The sequence below is a fragment of the Mesoplodon mirus genome, assembly GCF_964341445.2.
Source record: "Mesoplodon mirus genome assembly, chromosome: 13".
NCBI lineage: Eukaryota > Metazoa > Chordata > Mammalia > Artiodactyla > Ziphiidae > Mesoplodon > Mesoplodon mirus.
This window is the reverse complement of record NC_138989.1, coordinates 47,233,340-47,249,156: the sequence shown is the minus strand read 5'-3', so window position 1 is coordinate 47,249,156 and position 15,817 is coordinate 47,233,340. Positions and strand designations below refer to the sequence as shown.

Here is a 15,817-nt window from a genome sequence, read left to right as displayed (position 1 = left end):
TTTTATTATCAGGAAAAGCTGTCTTTCTCATTAAGAACTATTTGGTTTACAATATCATAGACTTATTTTTTTAATGAAATCTTTATTTTTTAATTTATTTTTTATACAGCAGGTTCTTATTAGTCATCCATTTTATACACATCAGTGTACAAGTGTCAATCCCAATCACCCAATTCATCACACCACCCCCACCACCACCCCCCACCACTTTCAGCCCTTGGTGTCGATACATTTGTTCTCTACATCTGTGTCTCAATTTCTGTGATATCAGTGACGTTGGTCTGTAATTTTCTTTCTTTGTAGTATCTTTGTCTGGTTTTGGTATCAGGGTGATGGTGGTCTCATACAATGAGTTTGGGAGTGTTCCTTCCTCTGCAATTTTTTGGAAGAGTTTGAGAAGGATGAGTGTTAGCTCTTCTCTAAATGTTTATGATAGAATTCACCTGTGAAGCCATCTGGTCCTGGACTTTTGTTTGTTGGAAGATTTTTAATCACAGTTTCAATTTCATTACTTGTGATTGGTCTGTTCATATTTTCTATTTCATCCTGGTTCAGTCTTGGAAGGTTATACCTTTCTAAGAATTTGTCCATTTCTTCCAAGTTGTCCATTTTATTGGCATAGAGTTGCTTGTAGTAGTCTCTTAGGATGCTTTGTATTTCTGTGGTGTCTGTTGTAACTACTCCTCTTTCATTTGTATTTTATTGATTGAGTCCTCTCCCTCTTTTTCTTGATGAGACTGGCTAATGGTTTATCAATTTTGTTTATCTTCTCAAAGAACCAGCTTTTAGTTTTATTGATCTTTGCTACTGTTTTCTTTGTTTCTATTTCATTTATTTCTGCTCCGATCTTTATGATTTCTTTCCTTCTGCTAACTTTGGGTTTTGTTTGTTCTTCTTTCTCTAGTTCCTTTAGGTGTAAGGTTAGATTGTTTGAGATTTTTCTTGTTTCTTGAGGTAGGCCTGTATAGCTATAAACTTCCCTCTTAGAACTGCTTTTACTGCATCCCATAGGTTTTGGATCGTCGTGTTTTCACTGTCATTTGTCTCTAGGTATTTTTTTATTTCTTTAGTGATCTCTTGGTTATTCAGTAACGTATTGTTTAGCCTCCATGTGTTTTGTGTTTTTTACATTTTTTCCTTGTAATTCATTTCTAATCTCACAGCGTTGTCAGAAAAGATGCTTGATATGATTTCAATCTTCTTAAATTTACTGAGGCTTGATTTGTGACCCAAAATGTGATCTATCTTGCAGAATGTTCCGTGCGCACTTGAGAAGAAAGTGTAATCTGCTATTTTTGTATGGAATGTCCAATAAATATCAATTAAATCTATCTGGTTGATTGTGTCCTTTAAAGCTTGTGTTTCCTTATTAATTTTCATTTTGGATGATCTGTCCATTGGTGTAAGTGACGTGTTAAAGTCCCCCACTATTATTGTCTTACTGTCGATTTCCTCTTTTAGAGCTGTTAGCAGTTCCCTTATATATTGAGATGCTCCTATGTTGGGTGCAAATATAATTGTTATACCTTCCTCTTGGATTGAACCCTTGATCGTTATGTAGTGTCCTTCCTTGTCTCTTGTAACATTATTTTAAAGTCTATTTTATCTGATATGAGTATTGCTACTCCAGCTTTCTTTGATTTCCCTTTGCATGGAATATCTTTTTCCATGCCCTCACTCTCAGTCTGCATGTGTCCCTAGGTCTGAAGTGGGTCTCTTGTAGACAGCATATATATGGGTCTTTTGTATCCATTCAGCAAGCCCGTGTCTTTTGGTTGGAGCATTTAATCCATTCACATTTAAGGTAATTATCGATATGTATGTTCTTATGACCATTTTTCTTAATTGTTTTGGGTTTGTTTTTGTAGGTCCTTTTCTTCTCTTGTGTTTCCCACTTACAGAAGTTCCTTTAGCATTTGTTGTAGAGCTGGTTTGGTGGTGCTGAATTTTCTTAGCTTTTGCTTGTCTGTAAAGCTTCTGATTTCTCCATTGGATCTGAATGAGATCCTTGCAGGGTAGAGTAATCTTGGTTGTAGGTTCTTCCCTTTCATCACTTTAAGTATATCATGCCACTCCCTTCTGGCTTGTAGAGTTTTTGTTGAGAAATCAGCCGTTAACCTTATGGGAGTTCCCTTGTATGTTATTTGTCATTTTTCCCTTACTGCTTTCAATAATTTTTCTTTGTCTTTAATTTTTGCCAATTTGATTACTATGTGTCTCGGCGTGTTTCTCCTTGGGTTTATCCTGTATGAGACTCTCTGCGCTTCCTGGTCTTGGGTGGCTGTTTCCTTTCCCATGTTAGGGAAGTTTGTGACTATAATCTCTTCAAATATTTTCTCAGGTCCTTTCACTCTTCTCCTTCTGGGACCCCTATAATGCGAATGTTGTTGCGTTTAATGTTGTCCCAGAGGTCTCTGAGGCTGTCTTCATTTCTTTTCATTCTTTTTTCTTTATTCTGTTCTGCAGCAGTGAATTCCACCATTCTGTCCTCCAGGTCACTTATCTGTTCTTCTGCCTCAGTTATTCTGCTGTTGATTCCTTCTAGTGTATTTTTCATTTCAGTTATTGTACTGTTCATCTCTGTTTATTCTTTAATTCTTCTAGATCTTTGTTAAACATTTCTTTCATCTTCTCGATCTTTGCCTCAATTGTTTTTCCGAGGTCCTGGATCATCTTCACTATGATTATTCTTAATTCTTTATCTGGAAGATTGCCTATCTCCTCTTCATTTAGTTGTTTTTCTGGGGTTTTATCTTGTTCCTTCATAGCCCTCTTGCCTTTTCATCTTGTCTATCTTTCTGTGAATGTCTACAATATCACAGACACTATTAATAACATAGTGGATGTTTTCTTCTTTGTACTACTTGGAAGCTGTGAAGCACAGTGTACAGAGTATTACAATATGTTCGACTACTAACTGAAATCCTATGGGCTGGGTATATTTTTTGCCCCTCTAGATCTTCTCTCCTCCATTTTTCACCATGCTCTTTGTACTGAGAAACTAACCTGCATTAACAGGTTCCCTTCTCTGCTTCCCAAATGGGTTCAGCCCAGCAGATTTGGAGGAAGAAACAAGAGGAAGGTTAGGATACCTATTTCCCAGACTCCTTCCCAGCAAAACTGCCTTGACTGGTTGCATCCCTCTCCAACTGCCCTCTCCACATAGCTTTCTTTCTCCAATTCTGGTGTCTACTTTCTCCCCTCCCCTGCTTTCAGCAGACCCAGAGTACATGACTATTCCTTGTGACTTTCTATACCCTGCTTACATAGTGCACCCAATACTCTACTCCTTAAAAACAGTCCCTTCACACACACACAAAAAATAAAATTAAAAAATAGTCCTTCACTAAATTCCCCTCAAATTATCTAATTTGAGTATAATTATCTGTTTCCTCCCAGTACCCTGACTATACATTCTGGTTTCTTATATTTCCTACCATTTTTAAAAAAATCTTTTCCTTCCTTCAACAATTTCCTTACTAGAAATTCATATACAAACTGAATTTTTCCACTGCAACTAGAATTTTACATAGGATATAATAAACATGAATAAGACTAGGAAGCCAATTCTACTAGATAAAAAAACAGACAAGTAAACAAGAAAGACTTCAGAGTATCTAACACTTGGTCTAAGTCTTCGAAGAGAAGAAAAAGTCCACTGGCTGGCAAAGTGTGGGTTAGAATGGTGGGGAAAGTATGGAGGGAAGGGAGTGATGGTGATGATGATGATAATTAAAAACTAACGTTTAGGAAATTCCCTGGCGGTCCAGCGGTTAGGACTCCGTGCTTTCACTGCCGAGGGCACGGGTTCAGTCCCTGGTCAGGCAACTAAGATTCCGCAAGATGCGCTGCACAGCCGAAAAAAAGAAAACCAACAAAGCAAACAAAAAACCCCCAAACATTCACCAAGTAAGGTACTATTCAATATGTTTTACTTGTATTAACCTACTTATTGACTCCCACCAATGAGGAGTTTAATAGTATCACCACTACCTTTTTAAACAGATGAGAAAACTGAGGTACAGTTTCTTGCCAAAGTCATACAATTAGTAAATGACAGAGCCTGGTACCCAGGCAGTCTGGCTCCAAGCCTTCATGTTTAATGACTAAGTTATACTGCTTCTCAAGGATGGCCAGGATACAGTGGGAATAATTCAACATGGCTAAGGCATATTATGCAATAAGGGTAGCCAAGAAAGACAAAGGCTAAACGGAAAGGTAAGTGCCAGATCAGAAAGGGCTTTAGAATAGGGATTTTGTCTTATTAAGCTAGTTGTTTAATTAGATCATGGAACCCCTTGAGAATCTTGACATTCTCTCTCCAGAAAAATGCACACATAGTACACACAAAAAATTGGCAGTTTAAGCAGTTCACAGAGCCCTTACTGGCCCGTGGAACCCAGGAGGAGAAACACAGCTATGGGGCCACAGGAAGTCACTGACAAGGTACAGAAGGGAAGATACAAGGACAAGGAGAAAGAGGTCAGAGTTGCACTTCTAAAATATCACCGTGGCAATCGTATACAGGACAGATTAAAGGAGGACCACCAACTAAAAGAATACTGAAACAGTTCAAGTGAGAGATGATGGGGACTTGAGCTATGGAAGTGACAAAAGGGGCAGAAGGAATGCACAGATGAGGAATACTGCTATTAGAAATCAATAGTACCTATGACCAATTAGATCTAGGGGTAAGAGGGAAGAAGGCATGTCTCATGAGAAGAAAACTGAGTCATTTAACAAGCAGTGACTGCGCAAATCATATATACTAGGAACTTTGCTAAGAACTAGAGACACATTGTTGAACAAGACAAACACCATCCCTGCACTTAAGAATAATTTACTGGGTTAATAACAAATTGTTGAGTAATTTCAATACAGCAGAAGTACAGAAATAAAAAAACCAAAAGGGATGAACCTAAGGGGATTTTTTTAAAAAATCACAAAATAAGAGTGACCAATTTCATCCAATGACACTGAGTCAAGTAAAACGAGAACCTAAAAGAGCAGGAAATCAGAAAATTACTAAAGACCTTTACCAGGACAGTTTCAACTAAGGAGATGAGAAGAAGCCTTACTACAGTATGAGTGCTTCTAAGAGTGGTTAAATTACTGAAAATTAGCAACATGTGAAATGAAATGCTACTAAAATAAAACCTTAAAGACTCTGCTTAACATATCGCCTCCTGGGAGCCTTTCTATAATGCTGCCAATACTGCCTTTCTTTACAGAATGGTGTGTGCTTGCTACTGAGTTTTTAAAAATTAAGCACTTCATTGTTTAGAGATACATGCGTGGGTAGTAATATTATAAAGAAAAGCAAAAGAATGAACAACCCAAAAAAGAGGACAGTGGTTACCTCTGGGCGTATGGGGTTCAAATTGGCATGGGCTCACAAGGAGACTCTAAGGTCCTGAAAGGGGCTTCCATGGTGGCACAGTGGTTGAGAATCCGCCTGACAATGCAGGGGACATGGGTTCGATCCCTGGTCTGGGAAGATTCCATAGGCTGCAGAGCAACTAAGTCTGTGCACCACAACTACTGAGCCTGTGCGCCACAACTACTGAGCCCGCGTGCTGCAGCTACTAAAGCCCATGCGCCTAGAGCCCGTGCTCCACAATGAGAGAAGCCACCGCAATGAGAAGCTGGCGCACTGCAACAAAGAGTAGCCCCCACTCCCGGTAACTGGAAAGCCTGCGTGCAGCAACGAAGACCCAACGCAGCCAAAAATAAATAAATAAATAAATAAATAAATAAATAAAATTTATTTTAAAAAAAATAAGGTCCTGAAAAATGTTATAATTTTTGACCTGGCTTAGTGGGCAACTGGGTATTTGTTTTGTCACTATTTTTTAAACCACACATGTGCATTCTGGCCATTCATATGCATAAAATACATTTCATAAAAATGTTTAATGTACATAAACCTGAGACAATAAGATACAAATCAAGCCAAAACCTAGCTTTAAAAGAATTGAGACTAAAATAGAACTATAAATTTAATCGTAGCAAATCTCACTTTTACATGACATTTTATCAAAATAAAAATTTCAAACAATTCTATTCTTAGAGAGTAAAAGGATTCTAGTTTGCAAATACATTACTGAAAGGGATTTTCTCTAGCTTTCAAGTAATTTCAGTTGTGAAAGAAAATACATTCAATTCACAGATCTACTTTTTATTCAGACATGTAAAGTTTCTTAGAATGATTTTTTACATAAGCTTAAGTCTAGCATAAAGTCAATCTCCCAGATGTCATTTTACATGCGTCAAACAAACTTATGAGGACAAAGGCAATTTACTTTAAAAACACAAACACCCACACACACACAAAAACACTTTATATAGTCTCTGCAAAATTTCCATTTTAACTATAAAAATAAAAACTATAAGAATAAATATTGCTTACCTGTTCCCTACTGAATCTTGAGAGATCTGAAAGTTTGGAATGACAGAAGAAACACCATATTCATCTTGGTACTTCTTACAAGATTTGTAATGATGTCTCATGCGATAGAATTTAATCTGTAAATTATTGATTAAATGTAATGTGACTTTCAAAAGAACAAATATAACATGATTCCATTTATATGAGGTAGAACAGAATTCAGAGATAAAGTAGAATACAGGTTATTAGAGGGGTCGGGGCGGGGGAACAGCAAGTTACAATTTAACAGGTACAGAGCTTTTGTTTGGGATGATGAAAAAATTCTGGAAATAGTGGTGATTGTTATACAATGTTATGAATGTACTTAATACCACTGTATTGTACACTTAAAAATGGTACGCTTTCTACCTTACCATCCATAATACTGCACTCTAATTGTTCATTTGATGCCTCATACAGATTGTGTGTATGTATATACATACCATGTTTTCTTACCAAATGGACATTTATTGTATAAAAAAAGTTTACCACAATCTTTCACTTATAAAAAAAAATAAAATAAAACTAAAAAAAGGTACGTTTTACGTAATGGATATTTTACCATAATAAAAAATTCAAAAAAAATTTTAATATAATGTGACTTTTAATATAAAAAGGAACTCATAAGACTTGAGATATTGCCAACAAGAAGGAAAAAAACAAGGCAGAAATAGATAACTAAATACTCTATTTAAACAAGAGGTCTTGGGCTTCCCTGGTGGCGCAGTGGTTGGGAGTCCACCTGCCAATGCAGGGGACACGGGTTCGTGCCCCGGTCCGGGAAGATCCCACATGCCGCAGAGTGGCTGGGCCCGTGAGCCATGGTCGCTGAGCCCGTGCGCCCGGAGCCTGTGCTCCGCAACGGAGAGGCCACAACAGTGAGAGGCCCGCGTACCGCAAAAAATAAATAAATAAATAAACAAGAGGTCTTTTTTTTTTTTTTTTAAGTAAATGACTTAATTCTTAAGTAGGAGCTGAAAATAAGCAGTAAGTCTCTGTCCATTAGATGCAGAGACAATGGAGATGAGTCCAACTGTCTGTAAACTCACCATAAAAATTAACAAATAATTTTACACCTGAAAAAAAAATACCATTAATAGACAAAAAATAATATTAAAAGTATTAAGAGGTTGCCTCATAGCACTGGGCATCTTTTTATTTCTTTAACTACTGCAACCTGGCAGAGTTAGAAAGTGCTTTAAAAAACTAAGTTCCCAAGTTAACACTTGGAACATTTTTCAGTTTCTCTCTGAGGAGTAGAGCCAGAAATCTCTCAAGTGTATTTTCCAGCTTCACTTCATTGCCCTGTCAGTTAACACCTCCCTCAAAGAGACGGAAAAGCAGATATGTCTTGTGTGAATGCATGAAACAGCAACTGGTTTTTTTGCTCACTGACTTTATTAGCTGTTTGAAAAAGTGGTTGTGATAAATCCATAATAAACGAATATACTCAAAGCCTAACTACCTCTCACCATTTCAATCCCTTTCCAAACGATAGAGTAAAATCCAGAATGGATAATTAATGCCAGTTATTTGCCAATACCTGATTTTGCACAACTGTTCCTCAAAAAGCAAAGTCTTCTGCCAAGTATTTTGTGATTTCTTAGATAAATACATAAACATCCAAGTACAGCGGGCAGCTAGGGCATTCCCCCTTGACTACATAAATCCATTTGGCCCATTTATACCTGCAAAATTGCAATAATGATACTACCACCAGAAAAACTATTCAAGGACTGAATCTGTACCAGAATGGGGCTTCAGTGAGTTAAATGCCAGTTTGTTCGTTCAGTTAATTTAGCAGGTAATTGACGAGTGATTATTTTGAAGAAAATGCCACGCTAAAAATTACGGCAAATTCAGAGACTGTCTTTCGGTCTCTGTTCTCAGTAAGTTTATAATCTAGTAATATCTATAGCCACAGCTTTTCTGGCCTTTTCTACCCAATTCCCAACCTAAATAATTTCTCTTCAAAACAGTACCCACCAAGACAAGTCAAACAGAAATTTCAGAGTAGAAACTTGACTTTCAAAGAACTATGTCACATTTACTCTACCTGTTTTGCACAGCATCTGCAGCTACCAGAAAATCTCCTCATGATATTTTCAAGGTCTAAGGCCCGTTCAGGACATGCTCTCTCTCTTCTAGTCACATTTCCACGACACAGGGGACAATGTATTCCGCTTTCTCTCATTGCAGTCAGGAAACATTTTCTACAGAAACTAAACCAAACATTTGTGACACGTTAACTACAGAAAAAAGTACTCTTTTCATTTCGATGATTAAACACAGCAGTTATGGGTATGTAATCATGCTAGGCTATTTGTATGTACATAAATCTAGAATTTTTAAAAACTGTACATGAATTTCTCAGTGTAAGACTATGTCTGGACTAGATGGGAATACTAAAGAAACTACTTTTAACATAATACAGGAAAAATAAATATTATATAACATTATCAGGGGAAGCATGGTACAAAGGAATGACTGGATCTTATCCTGTGTTGTTTAGCAGCTGATTGATTAACCACAATGGATCTCCATTTCCTCCCCTTACAAAATGAGAGAATGGACCACACATCAACTTTGTCTCAAACTGATGTACTTCAAGATGTTGTTCTATAAGATATGAATAGGCCTCCTACAGAAAGTGATTTTGGAAATTCAAGGATTATTCAAAGTTATTAAGGTTTCTCTGCTAAGGAAACCAAGTGTTGCCCAAACTTCTGTGGTCAGGATATATGAAAATTCCCACAACAGTGTGCAATGGAACATAATTTGAGAAATACTTAAGAACATAATTTGAGAAATACTTAAGAATCCTGGGCTTCCCTGGTGGCATAGTGGTTGAGAGTCCGCCTGCTGATGCAGGGGACACGGGTTCGTGCCCCGGTCTGGGAAGATCCCACATGCCGCGGAGCGGCTGGGCCCGTGAGCCATGGGCGCTGAGCCTGCGCGTCCGGAGCCTGTGCTCCACAACGGGAGAGGCCACAACACTGAGAGGCCCTCGTACCGCAAAAAAAAAAAAACAAAAAAAACCACAAGACTAACTGGAACACCAGTCTAGATCATGATACGGTCTACATTAAGGCAGGAGTAGGAAGGAGGGACAGAGGATCTCTATTTTAGAGACATAGTTCTCAATGTCTATGATTGTGTATGAAGGGGGGCGTCCTAGGTTAAAAAATAAAATATAATTTTTTGACAATTACTTGTGAGAGAATGAGAAAGAAAAGCATTTCTAATTTAGAAGACTCAGTAAAAGGTGACTGTATTAACCAAATTGAGAAATACTGGAAGAGTTGGTTTGACAGAAAAACGCAAGTTTAAAGTACCTACAGGGCTTCCCTGGTGGCGCAGTGGTTAAGAATCCGTCTACCAATGCAGGGGACACAGGTTCAAGCCCTGGTCCGGGAGGATCCCACACGCCGAGGAGCAGCTAGGCCCATGTGCCACAACTACTAAAGCCCGCGCGCCTGGAGCCTGTGCTCCGCAACGGGAGAGGCCGCCGCAATGAGAAGGTTGCGCACCGCAACAAGGAGTGGCCCCCGCTCACCACAACTAGGGAAAGCCCAAGCGCAGCAACGATGACCCAACCCAGCCATCAATCAATCAATCAATAAATGTATTAAAAAAATAAAGTACCTACAAAAAGCTCAATGCGTGTTATCCAGTAAACAAGTGGAAAATGGATCTGAAAATTGGGGGGAAGAATATGGAGAGCAGATAAGGTAAGAAGAACACTAAAGAAACAATCTAGAAAGATATAAACATTAAAGGAAGGTTCAAAGAAACAGAAGAACCAAGAGTAAGTAATGTTATAGAAGCCAAGTCTAATAAACTACCAAAGAGAAAACAGTAATTAAAGAGATAAAGGTAAAACTATCACCAAACTATTAAGCTAAACCTTCCTCTTTAAATAAAAACTGAAACTGTCAACAAAGTTCACACCAACAAAATTCATTACAGAGATAACCATGCATAAAATTGATAGAGCTTGAGTGAATGAAATGAAGCAGGTTAGTAACTATTAGCAGGTAAATTAGTCAATATGCTGGCTAATTTAACAATTACAAGTAAAATATAAACACAGAATATTAAAAGATTTTTTGAAACCTGGGTGTACAAACATAAGCTGTATTTAGAGGGAGTGGATAAAATAAACCAAAATTTCAAAGCCCACTTATTCAATACCTAAAATAGTATATGATAACACTGCATACCCACCAGAATGACCAAAATGAAAAAGGTGGAAAATACCAAGTGTTGAGGAGGATGTGAAACCAACCTAAACTTGCATTCAATGCTATAAAAGTGTAAACTGATACAACCATTTTGAAAATTAATACAACCATTTGGCAGTAGCTAATTAATTCCACTCCAAAGTATATACCCAACTGACGTGCATACCTCATCAGAAGAAATTTCCTAGAAAGTTCATTGCCACACTATTTGTAATAGCCAAAAGCTGAAAACCATACAAATGTCCATCAACAGAAAAATGCATAAACAATGACAGCATATCTGCAAAATTAAAACCATAGTATACCGTAATAAGAGTGAATTTGGATGTATAATGTTAAGCTTTGGAAGCCAAATGCAAAAGACTACAAGCTGCATGATTCTATTTTTATAAAGATCAAAGAGCAGGTAAAACTATATTGTTAAAAGTCAAAATTGTGGTGTCCTGGAAGAAGTGGGATACACTCCTTGGAGAAGTGAGGAATTTCTGAAATGCTGGTAATGGAGTTCTGGAGTTCTATTGCTTGATATGGGTGTTGAACATATAGGTGTGCTCAGTCTGAAAAACATTCACTGAGCTGACTTTTATGATGGGGCACTTTTCTGTTATGAATACTATACTTAATTTTTTTCAATTAGGAGTAAAAACAAGGGTAAATATGTTTAAACTGTTATAAAAATAGCTAAATTAATCTTCTAACTGGGCTTAAAAACAAACCAAAAAAAAAAATTGCTAGAAAATTTCCAGAGCTAAAAAAATACGTCTGCAAAATAAGAAACAACCAAATGACCAGTACAATGAATTTCTGAAAGATCTTCAACTGGATCACTAGAAAATCTTAAATAATTATTTTTTTCAACTTCTAATAGCTTCCAGAGAGGAAATAAAAAAAATATCTCATACTAAGGTAAGAGAATCAGATTAGCATCAAACTCATCAGCAATAACAAACAGATGACAAAACAATAGAATGATATGTTCAAAGTTCCGAGGGAAAGTGACTTATAATCTAAAATTTCATCTTCTGGATACTAAACTATTTGCTTTTTGAACCCTAGGCATTTCTGATAATGCAATAAATACTGAGAAACGACGCATTCTGCAAAACTGCACCCTAAAACTTACAGGGCTTGTGGGGAAAAAATGGTTGGGGTAAACTAACTACCTGTAGAACACTGTCACCAGAGGACTAACAAAAACCCAAACAGGGCTTCCCTGGTTGGCACAGCGGTTGAGAGTCCGCCTGCCGATGCAGGGGACACAGGTTCGTGCCCCGGGTCCGGGAAGAAGATCCCACATGCCATGGAGCGGCTGGGCCCGTGAGCCATGGCTGCTGAGCCTGCGCGTCTGGAGCCTGTGCTCTGCAGTGGGAGAGGCCACAACGATAAGAGGCCCGCGTACAGCAAAAAAACCAAAAAAACCCAAACAATACTAATAAAAATACTAACACATTTTAAAAGACATTTAAGTTCTTAATAAACATTTTACTCTAAAGCTTAAAAAAAAGAGGTGAGGGGTTAGAAAGGAGGGATTAAAGCTGATAAATTCCAGAGAGATCTCATGGCCAAACCCAACCAAGAAAAAAATGCAGGTTGTGCGTTTCGTACAGTAGTGTACAATTCTGTGGCTTGTTATATTCAACTGAGTTTTAGTGTACTTCTCTTCAGCAAATGTAACCATTTGCTAATGACTCAAAACATCAATGTGCAGGGGAAAAAAACACATATAAACCAATCCGTTCTGATATAATCTTGTATAACAACAGAATGTTATCACTGTTGAGTCTGTTATCACTTGTCTCTAACCTTGTTTGTGGTCTTTTGATATGGAAAATTTTTAATTTTTAAAATAGTCTAAATTCATCTCCTTTTCCTAAAATTACGGTTTGTGCTCATAGTCTTAAGCCTTCCCCTTCTCAAGATCAGGGATATTTCCCTACATTGCCTTCTACGAAGTTTAAGTTTTGCTCATCACATTTAAGTTTTTAACTCACCTAAAAATACCTTTATGTATAGTAAACAACAGAGATTTCATATGCAAAGCCATTATCCAAATACCATTCTACTGAATAAGCCATCTTTTCCCCATTGATTTGCCATGTCATATCTATCAAAGTTCTAATACCTGTATGGAACTATTTCTGGGCTCTCTAGTATATGTCCTACTGATCATTTATCTACTGCTGAATTAATACCATACCATTTTAATTACTGTAACTTCATAATACTACGTCATGGTATCTAGCAGGGTTGGTTCTATCTCTATGTTCTACTTTTTCCAAATTTTCTCATTTATTCATGGTCATTAACACATCATTATGACTTTTTAATCAGTTTTTCAAGTTCTACCAAAACAATGATGTTGAGACTTCATTGGAATTGCATTAGCTTTTTTAGAATCATCTGAGGGAGAAATGGCATCTTAATTTTATTGAATGGTTCTACCCATAAACATGTCATGTCTCTCCACCTATTTAGATTTCTTATGCTTTTCAGTAGTTTTTCAACTTTCCCTACAGAAGTCTTGACATTTTTACTAGATTAAATAATCTAATTATTTATAAACTATTTATAGTTTTTGTTGCATTATAAATAGGATTCTTTCTATTAATTTTTTATCTGATTACTGTTGGTATAAAAAAATGTTATTGATTTTTGTCTGTTGTTCTTATATCCAGAAACCTCTCTGTACATTCTTATTAGTTCTAATCATTTGTTAGTTGTTTCTCTTAGGTTTTTTTGTTTTTTTTTTTTGCGGTATGCGGGCCTCTCACTGTGGAGCCAGGCTCCAGACATGCAGGCTCAGCGGCCATGGCTCACAGGCCTAGCTGCTCCGCGGCATGTGGGATCTTCTCGGACCGGGGCACGAACCCGTATCCCCTGCATCGGCAGGCAGACTCTCAACCACTGCGCCACCAGGGAAGCCCTCTCTTAGGTTTTAGATGTAGTTTTATCATCTACAAATTATGACAATTTTATCTCTTTTTTCCCCATCTTTGTATACCTTATTTCTTCTTTTCTCACTGAATTGCCTAAAGCCTGAAATACAATGTTAAATGGTAGGGGGGATATAAATATCCTTGTCTAGTTCTTGACTAGAAAAGCACATAGGGTCTACTATTCAGTACATTTACTATAGATTTTAGGGAAGCTACCCTTAATTAGAATAAAAGTAAGTTCCATACTATTCCTAATTTGCTATGACATTTTATAATGAAATGCTGAACTCTATTAAATGCTTTTAGCATCTACTGAAATGATCATATGCTTTCAACATCAAAATTCTCTTCCTATTTTGAAGGTGTTCTTCATTATGTGATTTTCAGTGAAAATCAGTTCCTTCTGAAAGGACGAAAAACTGTGGGTCTGTCAATTCCTCCCAACAATTCTGTCAGTTTTCATCTAAAGTTATGTTGGTAGCTACAAAAAAGTTCAAGATTATTCCTTTTATCCACGTGAAATGACTTTCTTTCTTGTAATGCTATCTGAATTAAATGGTCTGATATTAATATTTCTATACCAGCTTTCTTTTAGCTGACATAGAAATATAAAGACTCAGAAAAGTTCCCTGAAAGACTCAGTTCTGCTGTAAAGTATCACACACATTCCTGGAAGTCACTGCAGTATGCAAAATCATCCAATAAAAACCACAGAGCTCATGGGAAAAACAGGGTTGGGGCACAACACACAAATGTACACATCCAAAAGAATACTCTATATAGGTTACAGATGCATTCACGTTTAAAAGTTTTAACTCAGCCTGGAAAAAATACGCACTACTCATTACAATAACTGTTAAAAATATTTTAGCTTTATGTTTTACATTCCCTAAGGGAAATACTTTAAGCAAATATGAATACAATTTATATGTATACTATGCTACTATTTGTGTTAAAAAAAAAAAGGCAGAGGGGGCTTCCCTGGTGTCGCAGTGGTTGAGAGTCCGCCTGCCGATGCAGGGGACACGGGTTCGTGCCCTGGTCCGGGAGGGTCCCACATGCCGCAGAGTGGCTGGGCCCGTGGGCCATGCCCACTGAGCCTGCGCGTCCAGAGCCTGTGCTCCGCAACGGGAGAGGCCACAGCAGTGAGGGGCCCGCGTACCGCAAAAAAAAAAAAAAAAGTCAGAGGAACGAATGTTATGTTCGTATCTACGTATGTATACATAATATGTCTGAAAGGATACCAAAGAAATCAATAGCGATATATACCGGGGAATTATGGGGCAGAGGATGATGCAAGGAGTGACAACAGGAATAAGAAAATTTGAGAGGGCTTCCCTGGTGGTGCAGTGGTTGAGAGTCCCCCTGCCGATGCAGGGGACACGGGTTCGTGCCCCGGTCCGGGAAGATCCCACATGCCGCGGAGTGGCTGGGCCCGTGAGCCATGGCCGCTGGGCCTGTGCGTCCGGAGCCTGTGCTCCACACGGGAGAGGCCACAACAGTAAGAGGCCTGCGTACAGAAAAAAAAAAAAAAAAAAAAAAAGAAAAGAAAATTTGAGGGAGTTCCCTGGCGGCCTAATGGTTAGGATTCCAGGCTTTCACTACTGTGGCCTGCATTCAATCCCTGGTTGGGGAACTGAGATCCCACAAACCATGTGGCACGGTCAAAAAAAGAAAAAAAAAAATCCCAAGTCAAATCTTAGTAACTAAGCACAGCTATCCCTTAAATAGATACTAAAACTACTTCTTGAAGTCTGGCAAAAATATATCTTAGAAAGCAAAAATGATTTACAAAGGTGCAAAAGCAATTTAATGGAGGAAGGATAAAATTTATTTAATAAATGATGCTGGAGCAACTGGAAATCCATAGGCCAAAAAAATGAAACCCATTGAAGTCTGCCCCTTTATATAAAAATTAACTCAGGGCTTCCCTGGTGGCGTAGTGGTTGAGAGTCCGCCTGCCGATGCAGGGGACACAGGTTCGTGTCCCGGTCCAGGAAGATCCCACATGCCATGGAGCGGCTAGGCCCGTGAGCCATGGCCGCTGAGCCTGCGCGTCCGGAGCCTGTGCTCCGCAACGGGAGAGGCCACAGCAGTAAGAGGACCGCATACCGTAAAAAAAAAAAAGAAAAGAAAAGAAAAAGAAAAAAAAGAAAATTAACTCAAAACAGATCATAGACTATAGTAAACTGGGTAATGGCCATCCAAAG

General features: G+C 38.0%; 1 protein-coding gene across 1 annotated transcript in view; it reads right to left on the bottom strand.

Annotated features, from left to right (window-relative positions):
- The window catches only part of RNF138 (ring finger protein 138), a 41,309-nt gene that overhangs the window by 12,445 nt on the left and 13,047 nt on the right, over positions 1–15,817 (bottom strand). Inside the window, exons 3-4 of the mRNA XM_082640540.1 lie at positions 8,484–8,649; positions 6,410–6,525 (exon numbers count right to left, since the gene is read on the bottom strand). Of these exons, the coding sequence (XP_082496666.1) occupies positions 6,410–6,525; positions 8,484–8,649 (282 nt within the window). The remainder of the gene's footprint in view (positions 1–6,409; positions 6,526–8,483; positions 8,650–15,817) is intronic.